Here is a 15,647-nt window from a genome sequence, read left to right on the forward strand (position 1 = left end):
GTAAATGATGTATTCATTTTTAAAACAATCTTCTGGTCTTCCCATTAGATAGTAAGCACAATAAAGGTAAAATACCTGCCTGTTTTATTGTTTTATTCACAAATAAACCTTCTCCCCTGAAGACTACTTCTGTCTTTTAGCAGGTTTTCTTTTTTTTTTTTTTTTTTTTTTTTTTTTTGAGACCGATTTCTGGCTCTGTCTCTCAGGCTGGAGTACAGCTGCGCAATCTCGGCTCATTGCAACCTCTGCCTCCTGGGTTCAAGCAATTCTCATGCCTCAGCCTCCTGACATAGCTGGAATTACAGGCGTGTGCCACCATGCCTGGTTAATTTTTGTAATTTTAGTACAGATGGGGTTTTGCCATATTGGCCAAGCTGGTCTCAAACTCCTGGCCACAAGCAATCTGCCTGACTCAGCCTCCCAAAGTGCTGGGATTACAGGAGTGAGCCACCACACCCAGATTAGTAGGTTAATTCATTAAATAACTAATTGAATGAATGAAAGGATTTTACAGGTAAAGAAACTGAGGCTCAAAGAAGTTAAACAATTTAGGAGAATGGGTGACCATTCTTCAGGAAGGTGGAAAGATTTATGCCTCAGATGGCTTAACAAGGTAGCTAGTAAGCACTCTTTCAACTCTGAATTTCTGTGATTCTGTTATGTAAGGAAATCACCACATTCCAAATAAGATCATGAGCCTGCTTTGTAAAGGAATAAATCAAGAGAAAATCGAAAATATACTTTCTGTCTCATTGGTTCTGTCACTCAGAACTCTTTCCCTCACACCATTACATCCTAAATTCTCATAGATGCCAGCCACACTTTAAAATGGCAACCATTAATCTAAGATGTTGGAAGACTGCAGCAAACTTGTGACATACCTTTTTAAAATCACACCTTCCTTGGACAGACAAAGTAAATATGTGTTGGGCTTCACAGATTTCCTGCTAGGCTACACTGTCTGGAAGAATAAAAGCAAACAGATAGTGAGTATTGTCTTTATCACATACTGTGTTTAATTAAAAAGAAAGAAAGAAACACAAGATTTTGCAAGATAATAATAAGTGCAGTTAAATTGATTGTCAACTAAGTCTTCTGGTCAGCAAAGTATGAGATTAATTCCCCTTAATAATAAAAACATTCTTGAGATTCTTCTTTAAAATATTTATTCTGCAAAGTAACTAATTATAAATCTGCTTTTCTTTGTTTTCCAAGATATTGAAGACTTTGAAACTAAAACAAGAAGCACAGTATCTGTCCGAGAAGGTCAAGGTGTGGTGCTTCTCTGCGGCCCACCGCCACATTTTGGAGGTATGATGGGGTGATTTGGGTCATATCATCAATGCGGTCACTTGGAGAGTGATGTGAGCACATCAGGTCTTAGGCTTAATGATCACCTTTTATCAAATCAAAGAAACTGTGAATCTCGTCAAGTGCATCTACTGCATACAAATAGTTCTGTATCTAAATATTTTCTTTTAAAAATATTTGTTCAAGCAGCCACGCAGCAAATATGTCTTTAAGGAGATACATCATGGCATTGTACGTAGTGGAGTGCCAGGGCTTTGTAGAGAAACTGACCGCAGCTGTAATTCAGTGCTGTGACAGGCAAACTTCATGACAAGGGGACAATTTATTTACCCCACTTTGAGGCTTGGTTTTCTCATCTACAAAATAGAGACATTAACTGTTTTTTTTGTTTGTTTGTTTAGTTTTGTCGTAAATGTTAAATGAGCTAATAAATGTAAATTGAGTAGTGTAATAACTAATACTTTAGTAAGTAAAGGAAGTTAAGATTGTTACTACATTTTTATTTTTGGGCTCTATGGAGAAGCAAATTCCAACTAACACTCCTCTTGGCAATGTCACATTAATTACTGGAAGGGATAGAGCCCCATTAACTGGAAGCAAATTCTGTATAGCACCAAATCAGAATGTCTCCCGGCAATGGTAAAAAATCAAGCAATAAATGCCAGCCTCTACTTTGGAAGACTCTGGATTGGTCAGTGGACTGGCCCATTGTCAGGGATCCAAACTACTTACTGATTCTCATCCTCTTGGGAATGGATTTTCTGAAATTTCACATGATTTGGTAAATTTAGTCATGATTCTCAACTCACAGTGAACCTGAAGGAGGTAGTATGAAAACATCCATGGAGTCATTTGGTACAAACCAATATCACACTAACTATATTATAGAAAGCTTAATAACAGCAAGGACTTACACAGCACAGACCCAAGGACTTTAACATGTATTAGATTCTTAAATTTTCACAAAAACTTAGAAGAGATATATGAGTATAATTATTGTTTTGCAGGCTCAGTACACTATAGAGAAATAGAAAGATGTTAATTAACTGGTCCAAGGTCACGCAGCTGGCAGGCAATGAAGCCAATATTCAAATCCAGGAAGTCTGGTTCCCAGACCCTCAGCTCTTAACTATCACTGCAGTTGTTATAATTGATTTCCACTCTGGAACGGGAGAACTTTTAGAATACACAGGACAGATGTTTAAAAATAAAACTTAAGCAATTTACTTTTAATGTTAAACCAAATCTTATTTATGAGCCTTGAGAAACTTGAAAGCGTTTTTCCATTATTATTTTTACACAACCTCATGAATTGCCATGACCAAAAGAAAAGAAAGCTAATTCAAAGTTAACAATATCTTATTCGGTATTATTACAGAGTATTATGGCATTATGTTCACCTGATACGATAGGGAAGAGTTGCAATGCTTTTAATGCTATATTGAGATAAAATAATATTGTTTCAGAACACACAATAATTGCTGAGGCTCTTTTGGTGCTTATTTTTTCACGGTATAGAAGATTATTTTCCAGCACCATAATCTAAGATGACAAAATATGCAAAATGGTATCAGTTTGTCCTGTCAGTCTATGTCATTTTATGCTCTTATGATATTATTCAAATATTCTTGACACTATTGAAAATTGTTTTCAACTTTGTTTAATCGGGAATAAAAGAAATGTAAAATATTTGTAAATGAATCAATTCCATATGTAAAAAAATTTAACAAAAGGCAGCCAGACAAGAGACGCTTGTCCTTGTTACCTTGTCACCTATCAACATTAAAGGATATGTTGATCTTTGAAAGTATGTGAGGCCCTCATTATAATAGCGCCCGTGGGGTCGATGCCATAAAATTAAGTCACAGATTTAGAAAAACTGCCTTAAATTAAGACCTTTGTACCTGAATAATCTTGCTGCATGGGAGTAATGGCAAACTTGTGTAATACCAATTCTTTTTTTTTTTTTTTTTTGTGATAGCATCTTGCTCTGTCTCCCAGGCTGGAGTGCAGTGGCTCGATCTTGGCTCACTGCAACCTCTGCCTCCTGGGTTCAAGCGATTCTCCTACCTCAGCCTACTGAGTAGCTGGGATTACATTTGCACACCACCACACCCAGCTAATTTCTGTATTTTTAGTAGAGATGGGTTTTCGCCATGTTGGCCAGGCTGGTCTCAAACTCCTAACCTCAGGTGATCTGCCCACCTCGGCCTCCCAAAGTGCTGGGATTACAGGCATGAGTCACCGCACCTGGTCTGAGATTTAATTTATGTTACAAGTAGCATCTCATCATGATTCCAAGCATATTTGTTGGCTGAATCATGTTTCTTGCTGTTAAGGTCCCTGTTTCCTTGATAACTGGCTGTTAAGGGACACTCTCAACTTGTAGAGGCTGCTGAATTTCTTGCCATGAGCATTTGTCCAATGTCAAAGCCAGGAACAGAGAATCTGTCTCACATTTAGTCCCTCGAACATTTCAAATTTCTTTAGTGAGGAAGAGCCCCATCTCTTGTAAGGGCTCACCTGATACAGATCATGCCCACAAAAGCTGAAGTCAGTTTCTTTAAATCAACCTGTGCCATCTAATCTTATCTAATCATGGATATGATCTCTCATCCTGTTACAAGTCGCACTCACACTCAAATGAAGAGAATTATACAAGGGCGTGGGTCGTTGAAGGTCATCTTGGGATTTTTGCCCTACAATATGTTTCTCAAATATTATTTCTTCTATTTCCAATCTCCCTAAAGGCTCCATATTTCCTACCACACATGGCTCTCACAGAGCAACGTCCTAGAAATATATTCATGGGGGCAGACGGAGTTAACAGAGCACTGTAAAGTAAATGTTGGCATGGCCAAATTATTTTTTAAATCTCATGTGTAAATATTAAAAAAAGCTTCTCATAAAGAGAAGTAGCACAGACTCCACAGAGATAGAAGGCCGTAAAAGTTGATTTTTTTTTTTTTTTTGAGACGGAGTCTCCTTCTGTTGCCTAAGCTGGAGTGCAGTGGCCCCATCTCTGCTCACCACTACCTCCGCCTCCCAGATTCCAGGGATTCTCCTGCCTCAGCTTCCCGAGTAGCTGGGACCACAGGCACGTGCCACCATGAACAGCTAATTTTTGTATTTTTAGTAGAGACGGGGTTTCACTTCTGACCCCGTGATCCTCCCGCCTCCTGACCTCGTGATCTGCCTGCCTCGGCCTCCCAAAGTGCTGGGATTACAGGCGTAAGCCACCAGGCGCAGCAAAGGCTGAAATTTTTACATGAAATTTTTGATAACTTAGTTCTGTTGTCTTTTTCAACATAAACAGTCAGCAAGAATGAGTCTCACAGGGAGTTCTGCAACAAGGGAGAAATCATGTTAAACTTGATATTATCAGAATATCCTGAATTCTTTATGCTTTCTTTTTAGTGTATTCACATAAATTATACAAAACATTTTTTTAATAAGGCAGGCCTATCAAATATATTTTAGTGTGATATATATATGTATACACACACACACACACACACATATAACTTTATAGGAGAGTAAGAAAAAGTATCGACATGGCTAAATTTTATAAATTTACCCAGCAAAGAATGGCTCCATGTTTTAAAAACAAAACAGAAAAGTGTCTAGATGGTTTTTCCATGTAAATGATTGGTCACAACCCCATGAAACAGAGTAATCAACAGAAACCAAATAAACAGGTACTTTTATAGAGCTGTCCTTTCTTCTGCATAAACGAAAGGAGCGCTGACTCCAGCCTAGGCCTGCTGTGGATGCTTTCCACCCAGTTTTGAAGCACAGACGCAAATGTCCTGCTCCTCTAGAAAGGAAGGGTTTTACACGGAAAGGTTATTCTAGCAGAGAAGGCATCATAGTGAAAAAGAAAAATAACCTAAGCAATAATGCCAGGACACAGTTCAAGACGCTCTATTTTATCATTTCAAAATGTGGAAGCAGAACAGGCACCACTCTCTGTAATCTGAGTGGAGGAGTATATTTCTCTTTTAATCCTATTCCCTAATCAGAGATGGGTTTTGTGATTGTAACTGAATCTCTGTCCTTAGGACCAGACTCAGTCCTTGTTCCCATATTTCCAAAAAAATCTTATCTGTAAAATATTTCCGAGAAATGTAGGTTTCACGAAGTTTTGTAAGGACAGCACAGAGAGGACTACAGTGCGCATCTGATTACAAAACTTCATTAAGATTCCTGCTAAACGCCTCCTTCATTCCTCCTAAACGCTCTCTCACTGGTAGGCTGTGACTTCCCACATCTTTCCAACAATCTCCAACAATTCCCTCGAGTATCTATTATAATTCTTCCCTATTTGGACACCTATCTCAGAAGAATTCAGTACTCCTTTAGCTTCTCAGTGCTTGGCAGAACGAAATTTACTAGTTGGCCAAACAAAAATATTTTATTTCTTTCACTATGTCCCTGCAGGGTTCTAAGGTCATCCCTCAGTTCATGCAACAGAAAGAGATAACACAAAACTCTTTTTTTTTTTTGAGAGGGAGTCTCGCCCTGTTGCCCAGGCTGGAGTGCAGAGGTGCCATCTTGGCTCACTGCAATCTCCACCTCCCTGGTTCAAGCGATTCTCCTGCCTCAGCCTCCTGTGTAGCTGGGAGTACAGGTGCATGCCACCACACCCAGCTAATTTTTTATATTTTTAGTAGAGACAGGGTGGGTCTCCAACTCCTGGCCTCATGTGATCCGCCTTCCTCGGCTTCCCAAAGTCCTGGGATCACCGGTGTGAGCCACTGCTCCCAGCCCACAAAACTTATTTTGTATTTATTTTATTTATTTATGGGGAGCAGGATGTTACCGTGCCTTTGGCTGAACTTTGAGCTGTATGCAGAGAGGTCTTTCCACCATGGATTCTCACTCACCTCCAAAGTGAGCTTTTGTTAAATTTCAGTCACTCGTCACAAAAAAAGTCTGCACAAACTATCTGCAACAGAGCTGAAGGCAGAATTTCCTTTAAATTTTAGAATAGATATAACACCCTTGAAACCAAAACTGAAGAAGGAATATGAACACAAGCAATCAATAAACTTCCATGGACCCAGTGAGTTAGTCCAGCCTCATAGGAAATCTTATTTAAAAATGACAGAATGAAGCAACGATACATGTTATCTACAATAATTAAACCCCCTTTCACTATGTAGTAATAGTTTCACTTTATCCAAAGTAAAGAACACTCTTTCCCTTCATTGGGTGGATATGAAACTCTCGGCGGGGCTCAGTGGCTCACGCCTGTAATCCCAGCACTTTGGGAGGCCAAGGCGGGCAGATCACCTGAGGTCAGGAGTTCAAGACCAGCCTGGCCAACATGGTAAAACCCCATCTCTCCTAAAAATACAAAAATTAGCCCGGTGTGGTGGCAGGCGCCTGTAATCCCAGCTACTCTGGAGGCTGAGGCAGGAGAATCAGTTGACTCTGGGAGGCGGAGGTTGCAGTGAGCCAAGATCGCGCCATTGCACTCCAGCCTGGGGGACAGGAGTGAGACTTCGTCTCAAAAACAAACAAACAAACAAACAAACAAGAAACTCTCAATCCCGAGCTCATAAAAATTATAGGTTTAAAATTTGATTTAGAGGAAATGTTCCATTCTCTCCTCAGATGCAACTTTCAGGTTGGTAGAACAATTGAATTGATGCCAAAAGTTTGGATCATCTGTGTCTGTAGCAGGAAGATAGCACGACTGTCTGAGCCCACTGTTTGTATTTGCATCAATAAAGACGTTGACAATTCCACTTAAATTAAAAGTCATTCCAAGCAAAGGCTCACAATTGTGTTATCGAATAAAGAGGAAAATTATGTAGAGAAAAAAGTGCTAAAACTTAACATCCCCTTCCTCCAGTTGGTGTGCTTGCTGTTTCTGGAGTAAATGAAAGTGCTTTTGTCTTAGTGGCTAGGTCAAATTGGCAGTGGGTATGTTACTGTGAGGCTCTCTGAAAGTGTAAAAGGCAGACAGGCCCAATAGTTGCCTCTTGGTATAATAATAATAGTAACGATAATAACCATATTATTGAACTTGTACACTGGGTATTCACTCAACAAATATTTATTTGTAGTTACAAATAAATATTTGTAGAAATATTTATTATGTAGTTACTAAGTGCCACTCGTTTTTCTGCATTTTAGTGATAAAGTGGAAAAGAGAGACAAAGTTTTTAGCTCCATGAATCTTATAATAAAGAAATATAAAGCATGACAGCTGGTAATAAAAGCCAGAAGAAAAATAAAAGGGGATAGGAAATAGTAGCTGTTGCTATTGTATATTCTAAGGTAGAAGAAGGTTTCACTGCTATTTGAGCAGAGAACTAAAGAAGTGAGGGAGTGAGACACATAAAGTAAAGGCAGTTCAGGTGGAGGAAATAGCATGTGCAAAGAACCTGTGGGGAAACCATGTCTAGCATGTTGGGAGAACGGCACTGAGGTCAGCATAGGTGAAGTAAAATGAACAGACAGGAGAGTAAATGAGGACACACAGCCTTACTTTCAGACATTTTAGGGACTTTGCCTTTTCCTGTGAGTAAGATGAAAATTCACTGGATTATATTCAGAAGAATGACATGCTTTCTCTGACTTTCATTTTTAAAAATTTACTCTGGATAGTAGACCACAGAGGGGCAAGAACATAAGCAGTTAAAAAGTGATTGTGTTAATTCAGGTGAGAGAGAATGGTGACTTGGACCAGGTGGATTGCTATAGACAGGTAGATAATTACCAGTCTTCAGTATGTATTTATAAGGTATAAGTAAAATAATTTCCTGAAAGATTGAATGTGGGTTATAAGAGAAAGAGAAAAGTAAAAGATAACTCCAAGGATTTGGGACCGAGCAACTGGAAAATGGAGTATCATTTATTGGGGTGGAGTTGATGAAGGGACAGCAGGTTTAAGGATGGAGTAAATCAGGAATTTGTTTTAGGAGATGTTAATGTTCAGATGCCAGTAGATACGAGGGTGAAAGTTTCTAGCAGGCAGCTGGGTCACATGTTTAGGGCAAAAGATCTGCTTTGAAGAGCTAAACTTGGAACTCACCTTATATAAGTAATATTTAATACTACATAATTGGATAAGATAATGAATACCTACTATGTACTAGGCACTCAACTCAGCATTTGCAATACCTCAACTCATTTAACATTTTCAGGGAAGATATCCCAATTTTACAAATTGAGTATTGTGTTAAAATTGTTAGTGTTAGCTAACAACTATAGTTAACTAAATTCAACTAACTATAACATAGCTTGGCCAAGATCTTGTCTCTGGAATTCAAAAGATCCTGTCTAAACATCAGTGCATTTATTCCTCTCCCTAATTTTCTCTGGCATAATCTGGTCCAGAAGAGACACTTAAAAGTTGTTAAATAATACAAGAAGATAGCAAGAGTTCTTTACTCTACTGGAGACTATGTAAACAACACACAGAGAGGTCTACTGATTTGCCGAAAATTAGTGTACAGTGTTAGAACAAGGAAGCTCATGGCTCTTCCCACTCTTCATAGCTGGCCAAAGTCAGCTCTCTAGAAAGTTTATTTCTTTAAGTCCCATGCTGCACATTCCTTCCCTCCACTTTCAGACTCCATTCACTCTTAGAAAGACTGTTTTCCTTGCTTTCCAGCACATCAAACAGAACTCTCCTGTTGCAGCCTGTTACCATGTGTAGAAGTCAGGGTTTTCCAACACTGGTACACTTTGTGGCAGCAGGGCCAGATGTCGGGGAGATAGGAAGTAATTCTTTTTTTCTTTTTTTATTATCATACTCTAAGTTCTGGGCCACATGTGGAGAAAGTGCAGGTTTGTTACATAGGGGTACACGTGCCATGGTGGTTTGCTGCACCCATCAACCGGCCATCTACGTTAGGTTTTTCTCCTAATGCTATCCCTCCCTTAGCCCCCCTACCCCCAGTAGGCCCCAGTGTGTGATGGGCCCCTCCCTGTGTCCTTGTGTTCTCATTGTTCAACTCCCACTTATGAGTGAAAACCTGCGGTGTTTGGTTTTCTGTTCTTGTGTTAGTTTGCTGAAAATGATGGTTTCGAGCTTCATCCATGTCCCTGCAAAGGACATGAACTCATCCTTTTTTATGGCTGCATAGTATTCCATGGTGTATATGTGCCACATTTTAAAGAAAATGTGACAGTCTATCATTGATAGATAGATAGACATAATATCCAGTCTATCATTGATGGGCATTTGTGTTGGTTCCAAGTCTTTGCTATTACAATATTAACCTTAAATGTAAACAGGCTAAATGTCCCAATTAAAAGACACAGACTGGCAAATTGGATAAAGAGTCAAGGCTCATCTGTGTGCTGTATTCACTATCTCACATGGAGACCCATCTCACATGCAAAGACATACATAGGAGACCCACCTCATGTGCAAAGACACACATAGGCTCAAAATAAAGGGATGGAGGAATATTTACCAAGAAAAAGGAAAGCAAAAAAAAAGCAGGGGTTGCAATCCTAGTCACTGATAAAACAGACTTTAAACCAACAAAGATCAAAAGAGACAAAGAAGGTCATTACATAATGGTAAAGGGATCAATGCAACAGGAAGAGCTAACTATCCTAAATATACATGCACCCAATACAGGAGCACCCAGATTCATAAAGCACATTCTTAGAGGCTTACAAAGAAACTTAGACTCCCACACAATAATAGTGGGAGACTTTAACACCCCACTGTCAATATTAGATAGATCAACAAGACAGAAAATTAACAACGATATTCAGGACTCAGCTCTGGACCAAGCAGATCTAATAGACATCTACGGGAGTAATTCTTTATTGGAAGAACTGCTCTGCACGTTGTTAAGATGTTTAGTAATATCCCTGGCTTTTACTTACTAGATGCCAATAGCACTGCCTCCTCCAATTGTGGGAAAATTTGTCTCCAGATATTGCCAAATATCTTCTAGAGGGCAAAACTATCCTTAGTTGAAAACCACTGGTACAGCCCATCTCTTACATTCACTGTATTAAGTTCATCCATAAAAGATGGAAATTGGGAAGAAAAAGAGAAGTCTAGTCCTCATATATTTGTATCCTATGACTTGCTTGGTCTCCCTAAGAATTGGAAGTTTCCTAGCAATTCACTCAGAAGCTGGCTATGAGATAAGAGTCCGGTAGGACTGGCTTTGCAAAGTACAAGTCAAAAAGAGCCCACTGATAAAATAAGATGTGGTAAAGAAGCCAGCCAAAACCCACCAAAACCAAGATGGTGAAAAAAGCTATCTCTAATCATCCACACTGCTCATTATATGCTAATTATAATGCATTAACGTGCTAAAAGACACTCCCACCAGCGCCATGACAGTTTACAAACTCCATGGCAACTTCCAGAAGCTACCCGATATGGTCTAAAAGTGCGAGGAACCCTCAGTCCTGGGAATTCTCCTCCTCTTTCCCAGAAAACTAATGAATGTTCCTCCACATGTTTAGCATATGAGCAAGGAATAACCACGAAAATAGCCAGCTCTGGAGTAGCCACTGTTACTTATTCCTCTACTTTCTTAACAAACTTGCTTTCACTTTACACTGTTGGCTCGCTCTTGAATCCCTTCCTGTGAGAAGCCAGTAACTCATGTGGCCTCCCAGGCCGAACCACAGTTTTGGGGTTTGCCTTGAGACAGCTGTGTTTTCGTTCCTTCTCCAAGTAGGTTTGGCCAATGTACAACCAGTTCTATAGTTATTTGGAACTTAGCAATATTAGGAACCCATGAGACCTTTATTTAACTGTCATTCGTAGGCCGTAAAGACCACGAAATTTCCTCTAATAAAAATTACATGCTACATAATGGATATAATTGCATATATCTTTCTTGTTTGTATTTTAAATATTACAGTACAAGATATAGGGCTGTAAAAGATGTCAAAACATAATCATGCTCTGGGGAAAATAGGATTTGTTGTATGCTTCAGAGAGCCGCAGATAGAGTCTTCAGTTGCTTACTGCAGATCTGCCATTTCTAATAATAATAAAATTGTAGAGGATGGAGTCATTGGGAAACTACAAAAAAAACCATAAAGATGGTTCTCCTTGATTCCAAACAGTAGATGTGTAAATCAGAAGGGATCCAATAAAATCCAGGTGATCAAGCAGTAATTGTGGAACGAATGGGAATTCAAATAGGAGTGGATTTTAAAGGTGTTAGGCACGTTTCTGGATTACTTCGTAAACTTCCTCAGCCTAATATCAATGACTTCAATCCAGAAAAGGAATTATTCTTCTTGGATTAGGTTTTTGCCACTGAGCTAGCATAACCATGATTGACCACCCAAGAGTCAGTCACATTTAACCCTGGAGCACTACACAAGGTTTGCAGAAAAGTACACACATTCTGGAATATTCCAAAGGGGGGATTTACCCAGTAAATCTGAACACTATACCTCAAGTTCTTTATTCTACTCATTTATTTTCTGCCTCAGGAAACATGCTATCAATTTTGAGATCTGTTCTAAAGTGCCAATAGAAGTTGTCACTGTCAATGTTTATCATGATGCTTCTCTTTCACACGAGATATTTTTCCTCTAATAAAAATTACATGCTATATAATAGGTATAATTGCATATATCTTTCTTGTTTGTATTTTAAATATTATAGTACAAGATACAGGGCTGTAAAAGATGTCAAAACCTAATCACGCTCTGGGGAAAATAGGATTTGTTGTATGCTTCAGAGAGCAGCAGATAGAGTCTTCAATTGCTTACTGCAGATCTGCCATTTCTAATAATAATAAAATTGTAGAGGATGGAGTCATTGTGAAACTACAAACAAATGCTTCAGGAAGGACCAATTATCATTCAACTCTAATGCTACTGCTGACTCATCACAGGGAAAATGCATCACAACCGTTAATAACTGATAAATGTCATAGATGGTGGAGAAAATATTTAAAAATTCAATGGTTTCAACCTAAGTGGCTCATGAATTATACATTTAATTAAGAAAAGCCAAATGGGAAGGTTTTTAAACTTCCAACTTGGAAGGTTTTTTTTTTTTTCTTTCCCCATTAAAAGATACACAAATTAAGCACAGCAGTGGCTGATGCTGGAACAAAATAGATAAAAGCCCCCAGTGCAGGCTGGCTCTTCAGATGACTGGGAAGAGCCAGCCCATGGGGAGAAGGGAGCAGGGCAGGGTGAGAAATACTATGACAGCAAAGACTTGCAGCTTTACATCTTCACCAATTCAGAGGGCACTAAAGGGCACCTGGATTGTACTCCCAGAGCTGCTGCTAACTCTATTCCCCTCTGCTTCTTCACTTGTGAAAATGAAGTGGTTGGGCTGGCAAGTCTCGCAAATCCCTGCCATCCTAGACGTTTAATGAATTTATAAACTAAGAAACAGCCTTTTCTCCAGACTCCAACACGCCACTCAAACGCAAATATACAAGGTGGTCCACCATTCAAAATCCAGGCGTTTCCCTTCCCAGTGTGATGATGCAGAGGAGACTGAGTTTTGTCTTTTTTATTTTTTTGGTTTTTTTTTTTTGAGATGGAGTCTGTCTCTGTCGCCCAGGCTGGAGTGCGGTGGCGCGATCTCGGCTCACTGCAAGCTCTGCCTCCCGGGTTCCTGCCATTCTCCTGCCTCAGCCTCCCGAGTACCTGGGACTGCAGGCGCCCACCACCACGCCCAGCTAATTTTTTGTATTTTTAGTAGAGACGGGGTTTCACCGTGTTAGCCAGGATGGTCTCGATCTCCTGACCTCGTGATCCGCCCGCCTCGGCCTCCCAAAGTGCTGGGATTACAGGCGTGAGCCACCGCGCCCGGCGAGTTTTGTCATTTTTATCAATGATTCCCAAAGGGTAGCTCCAGACCCCCCCATGTCATTTTCACCTAGGAGCTTGTTAGCAATGCACATTTCCTGGCTCCTCCCCAGACTTACTGAATCGCAAAGTCTGAGGGTGGAGCCCAGCGGCTTGTGGTTTAGCAAGTCTTCCAAGGGGTTCTGAAGTTTTCAGAACTTCATGGTGAAGTTTAGAACCTCTGCTTCAGAGAGGCCCATTTAAGAGGGAAAATTCAAGTTTTTGTGTCTGTTCTACTCCCTGCTAATATTAGCAATAAGTACTTTACAGTAATTTCACATGGCAGTTTAACTTATTTATCTATGAAGTTCTTACGAAATTGGACGCAGGACAGGCAATGTTAATGGGGGAGGGAATGGACAGTGAGGAACATTTGTCTTAGAATGTGAGTAAGGTTGGTTACTTGTGGAGCTTGGGAGTTTTGAAGGAAGGTTAAAGGTGAGGAGGACGAGCTAAGGAGAGGAAATGAACATAGAAAAAGCGGATGAATTGTAAAGACATTGAAAAGTAGAAAGCTATTGTGATGGGAAAGGGGTTCAGATCCAGACTCCATGAGAGGGTTCTTGGATCTTGCACAAGAAAGAATAAAGGGCGTGCCCATAGATTAAAATGAAAGCAAGTTTATTAGGAAAGTAAAGAAATAAAAGAATGGCTACTCCATAGACATAGCAGCCCTGAGGGCTGCTGGTTTTCCATTTTTATGGTTATTTCTTAATTATGTGCAAAATAATCATTATATACCTCCTGTTTTTAGACCATATAGGGTAACTTTCTGATGCTACCGTGGCATTTATAAATTGTCGTGGCGCTAATGGGAGTGTAGCAGTGAGGACAGCCAGAGGTCACTCTCATTGCTATCTTGGTGTTGATGGGTTTTAGCTGGCTTCTTTACTGAATCTGTTTTATCAGTAAGGTCTTTACGATCTGTATCTTGTACTGACCTCCTATCTCATCCTGTGACTTAAAATGCCTTAACTTTCTGCAAATACAGCCCAGCAGGTTTCAGCCTCATTTTACACAGCCCGTATTCAAGATGGAGCTGCTCTGGTTCAAATACCTCTGACAGTATTATTAGGGAAAGAGCAAAGATCTGGCATCTGAAGGATCTAAGTTCAAGCCCTACTCCTCCCACATGTTATGAATACAATTTTGGGAAATTACCTTTATACTGTTAGTTCTTGCACCCTTAGCCTCATAAAGCAATTGCTGGCATGATGAAATGAAAGTTTTTTTCTGAATTTATTATTAATCTTTATGTAATCTTCCCTATTTCTGGATTAGATTCTTCCAGCAGCTTCTAAATATCTCACTATTAAAGAAGGACACACCACATGTGGGAATAGATTGGAAAGTTTATCAGCTAAGGTAAAAATGAATTCACCAGGCGAGAGAGGAAAATTACAGTCTCAGGTCCCAAGATTACAGGTTGAAGAATACAAAGATTTCTTGGGCACTAGTGGCAAACTGTAATTTTTGTTAAGTGAAAGGGGTGACATTGGATTTCAGAGAGCTAAAGCGTATTTCTCTCCACAAATAGTCATTGAATAAGGATCCGTAAGCTGAGACATGGCCCTGGGAATTTGCTCAAGATTGTCTTTATTTCACAAAAAGGTTCAAAAGATGAGGAGTCAATGACAACAGGGGAATCTGAACTACATTCTTTCCTTCCTCTTTATATTGAAGAAAAATTTACTATCTAGATGACTCTGATTTCAAACAAAAACCTTTGAGCATCTCTTTGGTGGAGACAGCAACAGGCTTAGAAGTGAGGCAGCAAAGGACGTCAGTAAAGAAACTGAAGCAAGAGACCACATGGTATGATGAAAGACTCCAATAGAGACTTGCAAAAGAAAATAAAGACACAATACATGAGAACAGCACGAGCATCTCAAAGCATTTTTCAAAAATTAAAAGCAAATTGCATCTGTGCATACTTGATCCAAAAGTATAGACTCTTAGGGAGATCAAAGGAATGTTGAGGCTGAAGTAAACCATTCGTAGAAGCTTAGGTTTAACCCCCATCCATCGTCAAAATAATTTTTTTTTTGCAACATCCCAAGTAGTGTTCATCCATACTCTGCTTGATCATGTCTAATGATAAAGAACTCACTACCTAGTAAATCATCTACTGCTGTCCTTCTCAAATTTAGACTGTTCTTTATTATATTAAATCTAACAGCATTCTGTCACCTCCAACAGCCACGAGTCCTACTTTTGCCTTCTGGACATTGATAGAGAGGGTTTTATTTAACTTTTTATGCATGTGGCAGCTCTTCAATGTAAAGAGACGGCTGTAATATGCTTCCAGAATCTTTTTTTCCAGAGGCAAAATCAAAGTTTTATCACTTTCTTTTGTGACTGGCTTTTGCTACATTTTATTTTTTATCTCTTGATAAACTTGATATTTTTAATTCCTCTTTCAATAATGGGTGCTCCGAACAAAACATTTCAGTCAATTGCATGCGTCATTTGGAGGGTGTTGAAAACACAGATTCCATGATACCTGGCTCAGACAG

At 39.4% G+C, this 15,647-nt stretch overlaps 1 protein-coding gene across 2 annotated transcripts in view; it reads left to right on the forward strand.

The window, feature by feature from the left end:
- Positions 1-15,647, forward strand: part of CNTN6 (contactin 6) — a 322,134-nt gene that overhangs the window by 190,504 nt on the left and 115,983 nt on the right. For both annotated transcript variants that reach the window (XM_055381222.2, XM_055381221.2), the window contains exon 5: positions 1,216-1,311. In XM_055381222.2, the coding sequence (XP_055237197.1) occupies positions 1,216-1,311 (96 nt within the window). The remainder of the gene's footprint in view (positions 1-1,215; positions 1,312-15,647) is intronic.

The sequence above is a fragment of the Gorilla gorilla genome, chromosome 2 (genome assembly GCF_029281585.2).
Source record: "Gorilla gorilla gorilla isolate KB3781 chromosome 2, NHGRI_mGorGor1-v2.1_pri, whole genome shotgun sequence".
NCBI classification, from domain to species: domain Eukaryota; kingdom Metazoa; phylum Chordata; class Mammalia; order Primates; family Hominidae; genus Gorilla; species Gorilla gorilla.